The sequence below is a fragment of the Poromitra crassiceps genome, assembly GCF_964638095.1.
Source record: "Poromitra crassiceps genome assembly, chromosome: 23".
Classification (NCBI taxonomy): Eukaryota; Metazoa; Chordata; class Actinopteri; order Beryciformes; family Melamphaidae; genus Poromitra; species Poromitra crassiceps.
The window spans coordinates 18,591,603-18,612,251 of NC_139639.1; the positions used below are offsets into that span (position 1 = coordinate 18,591,603).

A 20,649-nucleotide genomic window follows, 5' to 3' on the forward strand; every position below is an offset into this window, starting at 1 on the left:
AGAAGATGGAAGTGTAGCTGAAGACTTAGTGGGAGGGAGAGGTGGAGGCGCGGAGGTGGAGAGAGAGGGAGGGAGGGGAAGAGGTGCAAAGTGCGTGGACAGCATATGCTAATTAAGGATTTTTGAATTATGAATGAGATTAATTACATGGGCCGACGCAAATATATTCAAGTTGTCTCTCTCTCGCTCCACCCCGGCCACTTTCAAATGGTAATCTTTTTCTCTCTTTTTTGGCAAAAGTGCACCTTTTTCTCACTCTTTCCCCCCCCCTGACACAGTGAGGAGTCCGTTGAATAAGTGCTACTTAGCGATGAACCGCGAGTTCCCTAAACACAACTTCATCGCAATAAATTGTCCCGTCATATGACTTAACGTCTCACCGTAAAATGTAATTCTCGCACACTCTCTCTCTCACACACGCGCGCTTGCTCGCACGCCCGCATACCCCCCCCCAGCGTCATTAGTTTGCTAATGTCTAGAGTGCTTAGCATGAGTTACGAGGCGTTTGAATGAACTGCGGTGATATTTGCTCTCTTTATGGGGGTGTTTGTGCTCTGCTATTTTTTGCCGCGATTTGCATTTTGCATTTCCTGCTCTGTGACAGAAAAATGAATGTGCTCTCCCCCCTCCAGGTCCTGGCAACATGGAGACTGTATCTCTTCGCTGTCAAAGTGCCCACCAAGGTAAATGTCCTTCTCTCTCTCTCCCTCTCTCTCTCTCTCTCTCGCTCTCTCTCTCTCTCTCAGCGGAATTTTATGGCTTTCACTTGCCAACTCTTATCTCATGGGAATTCTGAAAAAAAGTATCGGCACATTGCGGAGCCAGAGGAGAATGGCGGTAATGATGATGGTCCTGGTGATGATGATGTTTGTAATGATGATGGTCCTGGTGATGATGATGATGTTTGTAATGCAATCAATGATTGTAACTATGAAGTCAGTGAGGTGGCATGAGGGGGCAGATCAGGTGTTTAGACTGGATTTGCGGTTGAGATGATGATGATGATGATGATGATGTAAGAGAAGACGTGTCATCAGAGCAGAGAGTCGACCGCGGTGACGTTTGTCCACTCTGTTCTCAGGTGGAGGTCACCTTCAACTTCTTGGAGATCCGAGCGATGAACACCTATCCAGAACACCAGGTAGGACACTGGAGGCAGACCTCTGCTTGCTTTAATGGACCTGCTTTTGCTTACGTGTTTTCCAAATCTCTGTCAGTTGACATATCGGTATAAAACATGACTAATGAGCATAGCTGGCCTCCCTATATGCTGAATAGGCAAATGCCTAGGGACTCACGCATCCTTTTTTTTCTACCATCAAAAGCACTGATTCTAGGAAGGCCCCACCCCCAGCAAAAGATGGGTCTTATTGGCTCCCCCTCCTCCTACTCTTATTCAGCCAATAAGAATATCCATGTGCTCTCTTATAACACATAACAAACATGCAATGCTTTAAACACTACATTTTCACTCAGTCTTTATTGCTTGGTGGTGGGTAGTCGCAAAAGTCTCCACAGAAAACTTGCAGCAGTTTATATCCGGCCCTGAAAATGAGAGACAGTGGAGCAAAATAGAACTTGTGTGGAAACCATGTCATGCCCATGTTCCGCAGGTTGTCATCGACACAGACAAGACCACCTACTCGCTGAGACTGCAGAACCAGGAGCAGCTGGATCACATGGTCAGCCACATCAACTACGCCCTCTCCCGCGTCTTCAACAACTCCATATACGCGTAAGCGAGCGTCCGCGCCTCGAGCGGCGACACTCGTCTGTTTGTGTGTTGTGTTGCATGAGCCGAGGAGCCGAGACGAGGTGTCTGACGTTAACAGCGCTCGACAGCGCGTTGGCACCTCGGCAGCCTCGCTTGTGGGCAGCGGTTCTCCTCAACGGCCAATTACATTCCTGCGTCGCGGCGTGTCCCGCCCCTGTGTCACCGCAGACTTAACACATAGCAATCATTACGATTAACTCCGCCTGCCGACAGCGAGTGGGCAGCGCGTTTGCCTTTACCCCGAAGGCATGGCCTCGGCTCGCTTTTATTTTGAAAGCAGTTTCTGTAACGGCGATCGAGCGATGGTTGGGGGCGGAGCTGAGCCGTCGACTCAGGCTGCCAGTCAAAAAGCTATTCTTACAAACCCTAGAGAGGGAAGTGCAGAGGACGCACAGCCAGGTAAAGCATAGATGGGGTCTGAGTTAAACCTGCGGAAATGTTTTGTTCATTTCAAAAGGGAATGCACAGGTGAGCAGGGGAGAGTTTACCCCCTCCCCTCTCTCTCTCTCTCTCTCTCTCTCTCCCTCTCTTTCTCTCCATCTCTCTCCCTCTCTCTCTCTCTCTCTCTCTCTCTCTCTCTTTCTCCCTCTCTTTCTCTCTTTCTCTCTGTCTCTCTCTCTCCCTCTCCCTCTCTCTCTCTCTCTCTCTCTCTCGGGTCCTATCTACAGCGGCTAAGAGCAGCGGGATCGGCTGTGCCCCGGCTATTGACCTGAGCGAGGCTATCTGCGCACTCTATCAACTTTCAGAATGGCTCTTTTCCATTAGGCCCACGGCAGATGATTGCTTCTCGTGAGAACATTAAAAAGACTAAAGAGGGAGAGAGGGGGATGAGGGGGAGGGTGCGGCGTGGGGCTCTGTGTGGCCCTTGTAACGGATTGGCGTCAGGGTAGCGGGGGACGTACTTCCAGATAGTATCATGATCACACACACACACACACACACACACACACGGTGTGTATACAGTACATACCAGTGTGCGCTCCGGGCACGGAGGATGCGTGTTGAGATAAGGTGTGGATGAAGCTCGTGGAGGATGTGCTTACAGTACAGTAGGTGTTGTATGTGATTTGTTGGCAAATAGGATTAAGGATGCTGTGTGTTGAATGTAACACTAGTGGTCTAATCCCATCAAAAGCAAAGCAGGTATGGGTCCTGGTCGCTGCACTCGCGCCTCCTCTAGTCGGTCGGGGCACCTGGTCGGGGTGGAAGGGAACTGGTGAGAATAACGTGATCCTCCCACGTGCTACGTCCTGCCAGTGAAGCTCCCCCTGTCAGGTGAAAAGAAGAAACTGTGCATGTGTCGGAGGAAGCATGGTGCTAGTCTCGGCTCTCCCCAGATCGGCAGAGGCTGGAGCAGCGACCGGGGCAGCCAATAGGGCAGCATGGGGATAAATTGGCCAAGTATAATTGGGGAGAAAATGGGGAAAATTCTGAAAAAATGCAAAGCAGTACTGTATCACCCAGTGTTGCATATATCTCTGCTTTATGATTCCAGTCTCTCCTCTTCTCTCCTCAATGGTACTTTCTTTGCCCAACGGAATACTAACAAAAAAAATGGAAGCAAAGATAACGAACCGTAAATCAAGCAATATTATGCTTGTTTGTATGTAAATGCATTAGGAGGGTGTGTCGCTTCAAACTGCAATCCCAGGGATCCAATTTTGCACTTGAATTTGACGTGTTTATTTATGCAATGCCAAAGCTATGTCAAAGGCATAGCTTTGCCTTTTCCTCCTTATATTTATAACATTTTATACATTTTCTAAAGCCTTATTAACTCTCTCTCTCTCTCTCTCTCTCTCTCTCTCTCTCTCTCTCTCTCAGTCCTCCCATCTGTCGAGCGGAGGGAGAGCTGTCCGATGGAAGTCAAAAGTTTTCACCAAACTCTGAATCTTCTTCAATAGAGACCCAGAAAACCTGCGGTGAGTCAGCTACCTTTTTAATGTACACACACACACACACACACACACACACACACACACACACACACACACACACACACACACACACCTACCTCTTGAGTCCATCCGCTCACTGGACTCGCTCTGAATTATTTTGGAGGCTCATCCTTATGTAGGTCAAGACCAAAGTTGTTGGAGGCGCCCTCTTTTCTCCTCATAATCCCATTAATCTACAAGGAGAGCTCTTTCATGGTGCAATACTTTCATCTCACCTCAATATTCACAGCTAATCTCTCTCTCTCTCTCTCTCTCTCTCTCTCTCTCTCTCTCTCTGTACCTGTTCTGGTCTATTCTGGTCCAGTTTGGTTGTCTCTCCTCTCCTCCCTCCCCTCCCCTCTCATTACATTACATTACATTACGTCATTTGGCAGACGCTTTTATCCAAAGCGACTTACAATAACACATTTATGTCAGCAATAGAGCAATCTACTATGGAGCACAGTCTGTGATAACTACAACTTCTGAAGGAACAGTGGTACAAGTTTAGGTTAGTGGTACAAGTTAAGGTTAGTTTTTTTTTTTTTTTTTTTTTTTTTTGGGTGAAAGAGAGAGAACGAAGTTAGATCAAGAAGGGCCCAGATGGAGCCTGAAAAGGTGCGTCTTTAGTCTTTTCCGAAAGATTGGCAGTGATTCAGCCGTCCTGACCGAAGGTGGAAGCTCGTTCCACCATTGAGGTGCCAGGGACGAGAAGAGTCGAGATCGGGATGAGCGACTTTTGAGCCCCCGTAGCGAAGGAGGGGCGAGGCGACCTGCACTGGTGGAGGAGCGAAGGGAGCGCTGAGAGGTTTGGAACCTGACCATAGATTGCAGGTACAGGGGAGCTGACTGGTGTACTGCCCGGTAGGCCAGTACCAGTGTCTTGAATTTGATGCGGGCCGAGATGGGAAGCCAGTGGAGCTCCTCTCCTCTCCTCCACTCTCTTCTCCCCTCCTCCCTCCCCTCTCCCCTCCCCTCCTCTCCTCTCCTCCCTCCCCTCTCCTCTCCCCTCCTCTCCTCTCCTCACCCTCTCTTCTCCTCCCATCTCCTCCCCTCTCCTCCACTCCACTCTCCTCTCCTCCACTCTCCCCTCCTCTCCTCTCCGCCCTCTCCTCTCCCCTCTCCTCCACTCTCCCCTCCTCTCCTCCCCCTCCCCTCCCCTCCCCTCCTCACCCTCTCCTCTCCCATCCCCTCTCCTCCACTCTCCTCTCCTCCCTCTCCCCTCTCCTCCACTCTCCCCTCCTCTCCGCCCTCTCCCCTCCCCTCCTCACCCTCTCCCCTCCCCTCCCCTCCTCACCCTCTCCCCTCCCCTCCCCTCCTCACCCTCTCCTCTCCCATCCCCTCTCCTCTCCTCCACTCTCCTCACCCTCTCCCCTCCCCTCCCCTCCTCACCCTCTCCCATCCCCTCTCCTCTCCTCCACTCTCCTCACCCTCTCCACTCTCCTCTCCTCACCCTCTCCTCTCCTTTGGTTTTGTCTGGTTGCACGTTATTGTGATGCACTTATGTGTTGTAACTATGATGCAGTGTCTATTCTTACATCCTGTATGTACTGTATGCATGTACCGAAAACAAATGCCACGGCCCTGGTCATCTGGCAATTCAAGTTCTATTCTCATCTCTTCCTCTCCTCTCAGGTGGTTTTTCAGAGACCTATGCGGCTCTGTGCGACTACAATGGGATCGGCTGCAAAGAAGAAGTGCAGTGGGTGAGAGAAGAGTGCACAAGATCACCTGCCTTTATGTTCAATATGTTCCCTTTACTGCAGGAAACCACGGTTGCGGCACGTTTATTAGCTGTTAACTCGCTCGCCTCCCTCGCACCACTATAAAAAATGACACCCCTTTCTCCATTACTGTCCTTTATCGCTCTGCCTGTCTGTTGCTTTCCCCCTCTCATCTCTCATCTCTCTCTCTCTCTCTCTCTCTCTCTCTCTCTCTCTCTCTCTCTCTCCCCTCGTCTCTCTCTCTCTCTCTCTCTCTGTCTCTCTCTCTCTCTCTGTCTCTCTCTCTCTCTCTCTCTCTCTCTCTCTGTCTCTCTCTCCCCTCGTCTCTCTTCCAGGATGTCGACACTATCTACCACTCTCAGGACAACAGGGAGTTCAACCTATTGGATTTCAGCCATCTTGACAGCAGGTGACACACTTCACTGGCATTTTAACTACGTAGCTACAAGCTACATTTACATTTCGTTAAAGCGTGCCACTCGCAGCACAATGAAACTTCGGCTCGATTCGCGCTGCTACGCCGGCACCGTTTTCCGGGAAGACTTTTTTCCCTCTTCCTGTCCCGCGTCGAGATGTTCCGTGCGTCCCACACAGTACGTCCCGTCAGTCCTCATCTTAATTTGACGTTAAGAGAGTCTCTCTCTGTTTTCTGTCCGCGTTCATCTCCTTACATGTTGTGGAAGGAAGATGAAAGGGAGGCTTGTCGGAGGCAGAAGACCGAGCACGGAAGCAGCTGCGCCGTCCCCGCATGACTACTCCGCTGCCTCCCTGCTGGCGTCTTTACGTCGACTTCCCCTCTTCCCGTCTGCATTCTCCGCTAAACACACTCGACACCTGACACGGGAACGGGGAATTCATCCTGGTTTACTTTTCTCGGGTGTTTTGTCGGAATGTTTTGTCCTCGGAAAAACCCAAAGCGCGCTGGATCCTTTTCTACTTTCTCTCAGACAGCGACGACGACACCCCGAGCCGAGTGCATAAGCCCCCGGTTAAAAATGGATGGCCCCATCATAGCTGGCTTACGTAGACGTGAAGCCTGGCTGTGCCGGTGAATCTCATATTCATGCGCTCGAGCATGGTGTTTTAGTCTGGCAGCGTTTGTAAGAGCCTGCTGGAAATGTCTTTTAGCTCATGAATAGATAATACATACCCAGAGAATGGCTGAATCACCGTGTCACTGTTTTATTGTATCAGTCTCCTCTCTATTGTTTCTCCCGTCCTACATTATTTAATATGTGATAAATGGACAGGATGTGGGTGCCGTTTAAAAGAAAAAACTCTCTTCCAACTCCTTCCTGTACTTTCTTCATTCCTTTGAGACTCTGCCTCTTCTCTTTGACTTTGTGAAGCAACTGTGTGGAGCGCAGAAGCAAAGCAAGGTGTTGAGGAAAGTATGGCAGGATCAACAGAAGAAAGACAAACAAAGGAAAGGAAGGGATTGAGCGAAGGAAAAAGTGTGAATTGATGTGGATGTAAAAGCGCCTCTTTCCATGACTGCGTGACAGAAGGCGTTGGCGGCACATCACATCACTCTCCTCTTCCTCCTACTCGTCGTCGTTGCACATTTCCATCCCGGCCGGACGGCTCCATCGTCTCCCGTCACCGCGAGTGACAGGGCTCCATTTTTTCTGCTGACTGCTGTCCGATCACTCCCCCTCCTCCTCCTGTTTCTCTCCCTCTCTCATTCTACTCTCTCCTTCTTATCCCCTATAGCCTCTTGTTCTGTCTCTCGCCTTCTGTGAATCCCTTGAAGAACTACAGTATCCACAGCAGAGGGACTCTTGTGTGTATGAGTGAGTCAGACAGACAGACTGTGTGTGTCAGACTGTGTGTGTGTGTGTGTGTGTGTGTGTGTGTGAAATTCAAGAGATTTTGTGCCTGCATATATTTGTGTTTGTCAGCCAGCGGGAGAGAAACCGTTATGCTTTAGTGCCCCAAAGAAGCCAGCAGACAGCTACTGTGTCTGTCACTCCACACACACACACACACACACACACACACACACACACACACACACACACACACACGCTAGTATAGCTTGTAGTGAGGACATTCATTGACATAATGCTTTCTGTGGGGCTTTCTGTGTGGAAGTCTCCCCATGCCCCCTGGGGGTTTCCTTCATATAGGAACCCCACACCAAAACATGCAATATCCTGGTCACTGATGTGGTGCCTCCTCTGGTCGCTAGGGGCGCCTGTTCGGAGGAAGGGGAACTCGTTGGAATAGCGTGAACCTCCCACGTGCTATGTCCTACCGGTGAAGCTTCCCATGTCAGGTGAAAAGAAGCGGCTGGCTACTGCCCATGTCTCTGAGGAAGCATGGAGCCAGTTTCAGCTCTCCCCAGATCGGCAGAGGGTGGAGCAGCAACCAGGATAAATAAATTAAAATGAGCACTAACGGGGGATAGAAATGGGGTAAAAAATCTGAGAAAATAAAATATATATATATGTCTTTTTGACATAATGCTTTCCCTATAGCCCCTAATCTTAACCATCACAACTAAAGTCTTAACCTTACTTCAAACAGCCCTTTGAAGGTGTGTGAGAAAGTGAGTTTCCTCCTAAAAAACACGTGCACGCATGCACACACACACACACACACACACACACACACACACAAACAAACGCTATGTCACGATGCCCAACCTTCCTCCAACTTCCTATCTGTTTGTCTGTTTCTCTCATAAAGCAGCAGTGCATCTCTCCACACAGCACACTGCTACCATCTGCCTTACCTGTCACTGTCACAGGCCCTGAGTCATGTTCCACAACAAGTTAGTCTCACATTGATTTATTACTATACAACAATCAAAAACACATTTCCCATCATTAAAGATATGGGTGTGTTTTGCTGTGCGTGACGGCTTGCGTGTGGTCAGTCAGTTGTACCAGTTGCACCAGCCTTATACAATACAGAAGGGAGTCAAATATTTGGAAAGGATGATGATTAGTGTGTGCACTGTATTCTTATTCCCCCCCTCCGTGTGGTGGTGGCGCCCCCGCAGGCTGCTTGCTGTCTCAGATCCTATCGGCTTCCATCTCTTGTTTGAGCTCTTTGCCGGAGGAGTGACATTTCAGTTCTGAAGTCAGCTAGAGCAGCGTTGGCGGGAAAGAGTTAGTTCATTTCTCAAAGTTTGGATAGGGAGTTACTGAAAGAGTTAGTTCATTTCTCAAAGTTTGGATAGGGAGTTGCTGAAAGAGTTAGTTCATTTCTCAAAGTTTGGATAGGGAGTTGCTGAAAGAGTTAGTTCATTTCTCAAAGTTTGGATAGGGAGTTGCTGAAAGAGTTAGTTCATTTCTCAAAGTTTGGATAGGGAGTTGCTGAAAGAGTTAGTTCATTTCTCAAAGTTTGGATAGGGAGTTGCTGAAAGAGTCAGTTCATTTCTCAAAGTTTGGATAGGGAGTTACTGAAAGAGTTAGTTCATTTCTCAAAGTTTGGATAGGGAGTTGCTGAAAGAGTTAGTTCATTTCTCAAAGTTTGGATAGGGAGTTACTGAAAGAGTTAGTTCCTTTCTCAAACTTTGGATAGGGAGTTACTGAAAGAGTTAGTTCATTTCTCAAAGTTTGGATAGTGAGTTGCTCGTGGTTTCGCCATCTTGTGACTTTTCGCTGCCGATGGCTTCCCAGGATCGTGGTGCGACTCCTGTTTAACTATGATCTAATATTAACAGTCTTGTAAATCTTTTTATTTTATTAGAGGTAATTAATGTGTGAAATATAAATGAGAATACGGGAGCGATCGGGACCTTCGTCTAGCGGTGTATTCTTAGTTAGCATTACACACACACACACACACACACACACATTTTTCTTACTGTACTTTTCTTACTGTACAGTACATTTGACTTAATCATTCTAACCCCTAACCCTAACTTTACTACTCTATTAGCCTGGGTAAACCCAGCCTCCACGTGACCTCTATCTATGTGCTATCAGGCACAAGACTGATAGCACATAGATAGAGGTCACGTGGAGGCTGGGTTTACCCATGCTACTACTTTATACCACATGACTCACCTGAACTCTTTACACTAACTTAATCTACATGTAATCATAATTCTAACATCCTAATCTTAAACCAAGCTTAATTTTAAAGCGGTAGCCACACAGAAAAAATATTTATTAGAATTCTCAGAATTATTGACGTCTCTGTCAACATGGCAGGCAGGGCAGAATTGCAGGAAGGGTTTACTCATAACGGAGCTATTTCATGAAAATAAAGAAGAAAAAGTCTACAGTATAAATTAAATAAGAAACTGACCTGAAAAACCTCTTTATACCAGGCTTTCTTTGTTTTAGCCGTGTTCTGCTAACCTAGTCCTATCATATTCCTAGTCCTATCATATAAATCTTAACGCTAAACTAAACCACGTTAAAGAAGTGAGACTCCGGCTGTAGCTCAGGAGGTAGAGCGGGTCGTCACTAATCGCTTTGGATGAAAGAGGTCGGTGGTTCGATTCCCGGCTGCGCCAGTCAGTCGAAGTGTCCTTGGGCAAGATACTGAACCCCAAATTGCTCCTGATGGTATGCCAGCACCCTGCGTGGCAGCTTGCCACCATCGGTGTATGAATGGGTGAATGTACCTACTGATTGTAAAGCGCTTTGGATAAAAGCGCTATATAAATGCAGGCCATTTACACAGCCTAAAAGGACCTCACTTGGCCAAGATGTCCTCCCACTGAGGGTCTAACAACTCAAACTGCTTGTCACAAGAATAGAAGTACAAGGACAGACACTTTCTCACACACACAGTGGGTGACTGCATCAGCCAACATACAGGTCACTTACATGTCCTGCTGTCACACACGCTTAGTCAGAGGCCTTAGTCAGAGCCGAGTGGGCTGATGGCTGCATGGCACTATAGTGGAGGAGGAACACAGCCTGTAGCTATTCTACTAACTCCACTGAGGTTTACTGTAATGTCCTGGCTACTGCTCTCTCTCTCTCTCTCTCTCTCTCTCTCTCTCTCTCTCTCTCTCTCTCTCTCTCTCCCCGTCTTACTGTGTGTTTTTCTCTGCCTTCCTCTATTCCCATTTTCTCTCTCTCTCTCTCTCTCGCTCCCTCCCTGGGTCTCTTATTCTCGTTCTCACTGCTTGCCCATGTTAAAGCTTGTTTGTCAGAAGATGTATACATGTAGAGCCGCACCGTGGCTCTAGTGGGAACGCGGAGGATTCTAAAAACCTCTCTCTCTCTCACACACACACACACACACACACACACACACACACACACACACACACACACACACACACACACACACACGCACACAGAATCGTTGGTGGGTCCTGTAGCTGTGAGTGTAGCAGTGTTGAGAGGGCTGTAGCTGAAGCTCAAACTGGCATTATTGAATAATCCGCTGACCTGACCATCGATCCTCTCTCCCTCTCTCTCTCTCTCCCTCCCTCCCTCCCTCCTCCGCACACACACACACACACACACACACACACACACACACACACACACACGCCCCTCTCTCCGGCAGGCAGGGAGCAGGCTACAATATCAGTCATCTTTTTTGAAGGCTGTGCCCTGCCCATAGTGTTCTCTCTGTCACAGTGATGAACTGCTTTTGCCAAAACGGGGGAGGGAGAGGAGGGAGGGGAGAAAAAGTTTTGACGACCATAATGTGAATTTATGGATCAATGAGATCCAATGGTTTTGAACTGAAGCAGATGGAGCTTGCTAATTCAAGGAGTTTACTTTATTTTTTCTAATTATTCTGGTGTGTGTGTGTATGTGCGTGCGTGCGTGTATGTGTGTTTTGCAGGGACTTGGCAGTGATCGTGGCGTCCATGGCGTACAACACATGGTTCACCAAGCTGTACTGCAAAGACATGCGCATAGTAACTATCCCTCACTCTGCTCTTCTGTCCTTTTTACCAAACCTGACTTTGAGAAGCTATTGGGCCTATCAGGGCAGCACTCACTCACATAAGCCGACCTGTCACTCTCTCACTTCTCTCTGACCCACTTGTAGTTTCTTCTGGGATTTGTTTGTCTGCTCCTTTGGTATACTCCAGTCCAATATTTTCACACAAAAAATGGGATTCTGGGATTGGTTTGGACTTTTCTGGGTCAAGCGGAATTGATTTGAAATTGATTGTGAGCAGTGCAGCATGTACTGTACATGGAGCATATCTGCCTCCTGGAAATGTAATTTAATCGCTGCTGGCCGTCCTGCAACAATGAGCAGCCAGGCATCGAGTTCTTATAGAGACACTGCGGAGCGTGTCATCATTCAGAAACCACGCTCAAAACACAAACTCCCCCCCCAATCCTGGCGTTCTCCTATGTCGCGTGCATGGTAGGGTGTTGCACACAAAGATCATATATACGGAAGGTGAACACTCCAACTTACTTCATTGACAGCAAGATCCACATTTTTCTTCTCGTCAATTCTCAATGGCTTCCTTGTTTTGCTCGGGAGTACAAAAAAACTTTAATTGGCGATTTTTTTTACATTTGTTGTCTGCGCAGCCCACCACACAGCAGCTTTTAGCTATGTTTAATTCAAGGAAAATGACACTGGTGTGTGGAAGTGAATGGAGTGCTTTCCCCCGTGATGGGCATGGCCTATTTCTTGCAGTGTCTCTATTAGTTCTGATAACGCCCGGATGTGTGACAGAGGCTAAACTCACCCTAGTCTCGATCAGCCATCAGGCGCGCCCCCCCGTCCTGAATGTTTTGGCTCTTGAAAATGAACTACTCTCTCATTGGTGCTATGACCTGTCAGTCATTAAATTTGTACCCCTAGACCCAAAACAGCAGCTGGGGCTGCGAATTGGCACACTCTATGATGTACATGTAGTACAAAGAAAAATGTGCATAGTGTAGTTTTTATGTAAGCTATTGTCTATGTAAGACAGTAGTTATCTTTATTAAATGACTATAATGCTTCATACTAATTGGTATCTGTCTGAGGTGACTCACATGAAATATGGTCTTTTCAAGAAAGTAAAACAGATACTCTTTGAAACATATTGAAGTAATTATTTGACTAAGAATCAAATCCAGTAACTTATGAAGTAATACATTGTTTTGTGGTATATTGGTTGAGTTAATTCCAGCAGGCTGCCATGGTTTATGCACATGAGGTCTGCTTCATAAAGCGCAGCAGTCATAAAACTGCATTCAACATGCAAAATCTGGAGGCCATTAATCAGAAGTGATTCAGACGTTTTCCATAGCAGCGATGACTCACATTACTGCTGCCCTCTATGCACTGCGGCCTTTGCTTTTTCCCAGCCAGTGATGGGATTTGAACCTAGCGTCTGTGTCTCCCCAGGGTTCAGAGGTGGTGGACCAGGTGCTGCACACCATCAGCAAGTCCAACAGTCTGGAGGAGCTCACTCTGGAGAACGCCGGACTCAAATCGTAGGTTTTTCCCCCTGCCTGTCATCATCGTCACCGCCAGCCTCTCTGCCTCTCCTCTCCTCTCTTCCTCTGATCTTGTGACCTTTTCCTCTTCTGGCTCTCCTCCCCTCTCCACTCTTTCATCTCCTGACACCCCCCCCCCCCCCCCCCCCTCTTCCCATCTGCCTGCAGCAAGCGTACCCCCCCCCAATTGAAACATTAATGAAAGTTTGGAATTCTCCTTGTAAGACTCTTCACCTTATAATGGCTAGCATCATTATGCAGAGCAGTTTCCTGATTTAGTATTAATTGATATGAATTACCTGCCTTGGGGTATAATGGTTTACTGTAGCATAATGACCCAGGATGGGAGGAATGCATTACCTTTATTCTTGTTATGTAATGGAGTCACTTTTTGTGTACTTGTACTTTTTTTGAGTGCTTTATATCTTCGATGCATTTTAGAAGTCCAATTTTTGCAGGTTCTCCCATAAGCATTGCATCACAAACTAGCCAGGCCAGGCATAATCATTGTGAATGAGCCGTGTCGTTTCAGGCTTCGTTAATTCACTTTACTTTGCAACTGTTGTTTTTCCCAATAAAAAAAACACAATCTAGTTTTAACTCTGTTCTTTTTGCATTGCCTGGGAATGATCATAGTCTCCAACAAGCATCTACCCTTTAATTTTATGCAAGTAGATTTTGCTGAGAGAGAAAGGGAATGGAAAAATTCCAATACATTCTGCCAGTGTCAGTACTGCAGCCAAATAGTCATGTTAACTTTGTGCCTCACACTACAAAGCCTGTGCAATCATGTTTTTATCATCTTAGAAATTATCTAAAAAATTCCATCTATTTTAACTTTTAAAGACACAGAGGCCATTTTACATGCCTTCATTTCATCACGTCTGGATTATTCCAACAGCCTCGCCTGAACCAAAAATCATTTAATCGCCTCCAGGACTCAGCTGCCAGGCTTTGAAACAGAACCAAGAGGCATGGTAATATCACTCCAGTATGTTTTAGAATAGACTTTAAGATTTGACTGACTCTTCATGGCATCTCTCCCTGCTATACTGTATCTCTGCTATACGTGCCGGAACGCACTTTGAGATCCTCAGGCAGAGGCCTTTTGTCTGTCCCAGAGTCCCAGCTGAAAAATAAAGGGGACAGAGCATTTGCAGTCAGGGCCCCGAGGCTCTGGAACAACCTGCCCGAGGAAATCAGGTCAGCTGAGTCAGCGATCTCTTTTAAGTCCCTTCTTAAAAGTGACTTTTATCTCCTCTCCTCTCCTCTCCTCTCCTCTCCTCTCCTCTCCTCTCCTCTCCTCTCCTCTCCGTTATTGCTTGTTTCTAGGGATTTCCCCCAGAAGATGGCGTCGGCCCTGTCGGAGAACCCTGCTTCTGTGATTCACTCTCTCAACCTGGCGCACAACACGCTCGACAACCAAGGTACACCGGCGGACTCTGTGAACTCCTCTCTTCCTCCCTCTGTTCCCTCTTTCTCTCTCTCTCTCTCTCTCTCTCTCTCTCTCTCTCTCTCAAAGCTCTCGTCTTTGCTTTGCAGACGCCTTTTTGTTGACTCTCAATGAATTCCAAATGTGTTCTCTACCGACCCTCTCTCTGCAGCGGTGCTTTAACCTCATATAAGTCTCTTTTTCTTGTCTGTCTTTTTCTGTAGCCCGCATCTCGTAAATTTGATCATTCTTGCACTAGGGACATCACGCGTGCGCGTGCGCGCGCACACACACACACACACACACACACACACACACACACACACACACACACACACACACACACACACATTCACTCTTTCTGTTTGCCCCCTGCTGTCACCATCACATTTTTGCAACCCTTACCTGTCTCTACTTAGTCACCGTTTTGCATTGCAATCACTGCATATATTTCTGTGTGTGTGTGTGTGTGTGTGTGTGTGTGTGTGTGTGTGTGTGTAGGCCAGGGTCACAGTTTGCATGCATGCCACTATTGCTCATTAGCTGCTTTCTGTCCTGTCTGAAACGTGTCACCTCCACTCACATCAACAAATACCTTTTGGTCACACAGGCCACTGTGTGTGTGTGTGTGTGTGTGTGTGTGTGTGTGTGTGTGTGTGTGTGTGTGTGCGCGCGCGCGTGTCTTAAAATGGCAATTAAAAATGATAGGGCATTCTTTATTGTCATGTTTGTTGGCGCGAAATAAACTTTATTCATTCATTCATTCATTCATTAGAGTCACAAAAGTGATGACGATCACCATACTGGCCATAATCACAATAAAAAATGCCCTTGAGAAAACAGTTCCCTTCAAAGTTAAAGTTGTCTGCATACACAAGACTACAAACCTACACAATACTACAAAAACACAAGAGTACATTAATGTAATGTAATGCGTACACAAGTCTACAAACCTACACAAGACTACAAAAACACAAGAGTACATTAATGTAATGTAATGCGTACACAAGACTACAAAAACACAAGAGTACATTAATGTAACGTAATGCGTACACAAGACTACAAAAACAGAATAAAGCCAGGAAAATTAATAACTAGCTCCCTGGTTACCACAATAATTGGCATAACAATCAATTCCCTTTTTGAGTTTGTCGCATTACCAGCGTGGTTGGAATGTGATGTTGGCCAATCAGATGGCTTTGCTGGAACTGCTCGTTATATAGACTTTGGCTTGGCATATGGTATTCATATTGGTGTGGTGGGGGAAGATGAGGGTGTACATACAGTATATTGGCTTATTATACTGTAATGTTGTAGTAGACTGTGGCTATGTGTGTGTGTGTGTGTGTGTGTGTGTGTTTGGGAGGGGGTGTATTGAGACTGAGAGATGGTGCGTTTCAGCTTGATGTTATTGTTGTGGCTGTGTGGGTGGGCTGTTTATTCTTCGCCCTGCTCATAAGTCTGCATGAGTGGTTGGTTGTGTGTGTGTGTGTGTGTGCAGATACACACACACACACACACACACACACACACACACACACACACACACACACACACACACACACACACGTGTTAATTAAATGAATCTTCACTTCCTCTCCCTCCCCAGCAGGAGTCTCCAATCTGATCCAGCAAGTGTGTCGTCTCAACAAGGGCCTGCGCCTCCTCAATCTCTCCAAGACCTCGCTCTCCTCCAAGGGTAAGAGTTTACTCCTTTGAGACACAGCAACCCCTAGTGGTTGATGACACACACACACACACACGCACACACACACACGGTCACACATAGTCACACACAGTCACACACACACACACACACACACACACACACACACACACACACACACAGAATAATTGCAAAAGGGAATGTCCACATGCGTTTGCAATAATTGCGCTATGTGCCTCTGTGGAGCTGGCAGGGATTCATGTCTGGCTCAAGGACACTTCAGGCAGCAGGACAGATGCTTCCTAATGAGTCTGAACTCAAGTCCTGTAGTTGAAGGACATTTTCTCTAAATACTTGGAGACACTAGTACACATACGTCTCTAAACACTAGGAGACACTAGTACACATACGTCTCTAAACACTAGGAGGCACTAGTACACATACGTCTCTAAACACTAGGAGGCACTAGTACACATACGTCTCTAAACACTAGGAGGCACTAGTACACATACGTCTCTAAACACTAGGAGACACTAGTACACATACGTCTCTAAACACTAGGAGACACTAGTACACATACGTCTCTAAACACTAGGAGGCACTAGTACACATACGTCTCTAAACACTAGGAGGCACTAGTACACATACGTCTCTAAACACTAGGAGGCACTAGTACACATATGTCTCTAAACACTAGGAGGCACTAGTACACATACGTCTCTAAACACTAGGAGGCACTAGTACACATACGTCTCTAAACACTAGGAGGCACTAGTACACATACGTCTCTAAACACTAGGAGGCACTAGTACACATACGTCTCTAAACACTAGGAGACACTAGTACACATACGTCTCTAAACACTAGGAGACACTAGTACACATACGTCTCTAAACACTAGGAGACACTAGTACACATACGTCTCTAAACACTAGGAGACACTAGTACACATACGTCTCTAAACACTAGGAGACACTAGTACACATACGTCTCTAAACACTAGGAGACACTAGTACACATACGTCTCTCTAAACCAGTGCTGACCAATTTGGGGCCCGCGGGCCAAGTTTGGCCCGCGCTCGGTTTGTTTTGGCCCGCCACGGATTTGGGAGGAGAATTCCGATTTTTTATCTGATTTTTTTTATCCCCCATTAGTGCTAACTTAATTTATGTATCCTGGTTGCTACTCCACCCTCTGCCGATCTGGGGAGAGCCGAAACTGGCTCCATGCTTCCTCCGAGACATGGGCAGTTAGCCAGCCGCTTCTTTTCACCTGACAGAGGAAGCTTCACCGGTAGGACATAGCACGTGGGAGGTTCACGCTATTCCAACCAGTTCCCCTCTCTCTGAACAGGCGCCCTTAACGACCAGAGGAGGAACCACATTAGCAACCAGGATATTGCATGTTTTTGTCAAATTGTCATGGCAAATTGTTTACAAAAGATGGACAATAAAGCTGATTTTCAAAGTACCGGTACCTTGAGGATTTTTCAAGTTGTGAATTAAGTCAAATTTCTCTCTTGATTACAAAGGTGGAAAATACAACTGTTTTTAACGGGGTGTTTACTGATTAAATGTTTAAGCTCCCCACAAATGCAGATGTTTTTTTAAATATATATAACCAATTGCAAATTATTATAATTACCAAACAGATAAAAAAGTTGATTATTATGTTGAAATGTTATTTTAGATTTAGAATGTTAATTTTCTATAAAACACAATACATTTTAATGTAATTCCACAACGTTCATTTTTGGCCCTCGGCCCTCCACCCAGATTGAGTTTTGACCCTTCATGGGAAAGAATTTGGGCACCCCTGCTCTAAACACTAGGAGGCACTAGTACACATAAGTCTCTCTAAACACTAGGAGGCACTAGTACACATAAGTCTCTCTAAATACTAGGAGGCACTAGTACACATAAGTCTCTCTAAACACTAGGAGGCACTAGTACACATAAGTCTCTCTAAACACTAGGAGGCACTAGTACACATAAGTCTCTCTAAACACTAGGAGGCACTAGTACACACAAGTCTCTCTAAACACTAGGAGGCACTAGTACACATAAGTCTCTCTAAATACTAGGAGGCACTAGTACACAAGTCTCTCTAAATACTAGGAGGCACTAGTACACATAAGTCTCTCTAAACACTAGGAGGCACTAGTACACATAAGTCTCTCTAAATACTAGGAGGCACTAGTACACAAGTCTCTCTAAATACTAGGAGGCACTAGTACACATAAGTCTCTCTAAACACTAGGAGGCACTAGTACACATAAGTCTCTCTAAACACTAGGAGGCACTAGTACACATAAGTCTCTCTAAATACTAGGAGGCACTAGTACACACAAGTCTCTCTAAACACTAGGAGGCACTAGTACACATAAGTCTCTCTAAACACTAGGAGGCACTAGTACACATAAGTCTCTCTAAATACTAGGAGGCACTAGTACACATAAGTCTCTCTAAACACTAGGAGGCACTAGTACACATAAGTCTCTCTAAACACTAGGAGGCTCTAGTACACATAAGTCTCTCTAAACACTAGGAGGCACTAGTACACACAAGTCTCTCTAAAAACTAGGAGGCACTAGTAGACATACGTCTCTCTAAATACTAGGAGGCACTAGTACACATAAGTCTCTCTAAATACTAGGAGGCACTAGTACACAAGTCTCTCTAAATACTAGGAGGCACTAGTACACATAAGTCTCTCTAAACACTAGGAGGCACTAGTACACATAAGTCTCTCTAAACACTAGGAGGCACTAGTACACATAAGTCTCTCTAAACGCTAGGAGGCACTAGTACACATAAGTCTCTCTAAACACTAGGAGGCACTAGTACACATAAGTCTCTCTAAACACTAGGAGGCACTAGTACACATAAGTCTCTCTAAATACTAGGAGGCACTAGTACACATAAGTCTCTCTAAACACTAGGAGGCACTAGTACACATAAGTCTCTCTAAACACTAGGAGGCACTAGTACACACAAGTCTCTCTAAACACTAGGAGGCACTAGTACACATAAGTCTCTCTAAACACTAGGAGGCACTAGTACACATAAGTCTCTCTAAACGCTAGGAGGCACTAGTACACATAAGTCTCTCTAAACACTAGGAGGCACTAGTACACATAAGTCTCTCTAAACACTAGGAGGCACTAGTACACATAAGTCTCTCTAAATACTAGGAGGCACTAGTACACATAAGTCTCTCTAAACACTAGGAGGCACTAGTACACATAAGTCTCTCTAAACACTAGGAGGCACTAGTACACACAAGTCTCTCTAAACACTAGGAGGCACTAGTACACATAAGTCTCTCTAAATACTAGGAGGCACTAGTACACATAAGTCTCTCTAAACACTAGGAGGCACTAGTACACATACTGTAAGTCTCTCTAAATACTAGGCACTACCACACACAATCGTTAGCACAAGCGCATATAGGCTATGATGATTCTCACACACAGACACACACACACACACACACACACACACACACACACACACACACACACACACACACACACGCACATGCACATGTATGTGCCTGTGCCTGTCTACATCTACCAAATAGTATTGAGTGTCAGAATTCTGAGTTAGTTCATCTGTTTTTATCTGGATGTTTTTAGTTAGTTCTGAGTAGCGGAAGTGTATTTTGGATGACCTAACCATACACAATACTGATATGAAAGATGAGTATGGCTCTAAAGTATGCTGCAGAGAAAGGCTACCCCGTGATAGAGCCCTGCACGGGCCTCAAATCTAGGCCCTAGCCCGGCCCGGGCCCTATACCTGTTGGGGCCCGAGCCCAATGTGAGCCCCCTGGCTTGTCAGAATTTCGGTACATGAAAACACTTTGAACACCACAATGTGTCAGTTCAAACATTAAAAAACAAAACAAAACAAAAAACAGGCAGGCCCGCCCCCGGCCACGGCCCTAGCTAGTGATGTGAAAATCGGCCCTAGTGTCAGAGCGGGCCTTGGGCCCCCTCGGGCTGGGGCCAGAGTGCAGGACTCTACCCTGTGAGCGTATGTTATGAATGTAAAAATCTGCTGTGATTTTTATTGATTTATTTAAAGGCATAGGGTTGACATAGTAAATCAGGAGGAATGCAGTGTTGCTGCTGACCTTGGATGGTGGTTGCTGTTATGACTTTGCAGTGGCACAGCATTTTTTGTTGAATATTTATAGATCTCTCTCTCTCTCTCTCTCTGTCCCTCCTCTCTCTCTCTCCCCCTCCCTCTTGTCTCTCAAACACCTACACATTATGCCAACACAAACACATGTGCACGTGCTTACACACACACACACACACACACACACACACACACACACACACACACACACACACACACACACACACACACCAACCTAGATTAGATCAGACATGTAAATATGCAAATGCATCCTCTCAGTCTCCCTCTTTCTCTGTCACACACACGCGCTCACTCTCACATCACTGCCTCAACACACACACACACACACACACACACACACACACACACACACACACACACACACACTTGCCAATGTCAAACTTGTACACACGTGCACACACAGGATGGCTGATGAAAGTCCTCAGTAGAGCTGCAACGTTATAATCGGTTACTCGATCAATAGAAAATTTATCACAAAATACTTTTTTATAATCGCTTAATCATCGATAAAAAGACTATTTTTTAATAACAAAATACTAAAATTCTCTTGTTCCAGCTTCTTAAATGTGG

The 20,649-nt window shown here is 46.2% G+C and overlaps 1 protein-coding gene across 1 annotated transcript in view; it reads left to right on the top strand.

Moving 5' to 3' along the window:
- Positions 1-20,649, top strand: part of carmil3 (capping protein regulator and myosin 1 linker 3) — a gene marked incomplete at both ends in the record, with an annotated part of 94,039 nt that overhangs the window by 22,786 nt on the left and 50,604 nt on the right. Inside the window, 10 exons of the mRNA XM_083659039.1 lie at positions 633-683; positions 1,082-1,141; positions 1,614-1,735; positions 3,599-3,696; positions 5,347-5,417; positions 5,771-5,844; positions 11,205-11,280; positions 12,723-12,811; positions 14,147-14,241; positions 15,859-15,945. Coding sequence (XP_083515165.1) covers positions 633-683; positions 1,082-1,141; positions 1,614-1,735; positions 3,599-3,696; positions 5,347-5,417; positions 5,771-5,844; positions 11,205-11,280; positions 12,723-12,811; positions 14,147-14,241; positions 15,859-15,945 — 823 coding nt within the window. The remainder of the gene's footprint in view (positions 1-632; positions 684-1,081; positions 1,142-1,613; positions 1,736-3,598; positions 3,697-5,346; positions 5,418-5,770; positions 5,845-11,204; positions 11,281-12,722; positions 12,812-14,146; positions 14,242-15,858; positions 15,946-20,649) is intronic.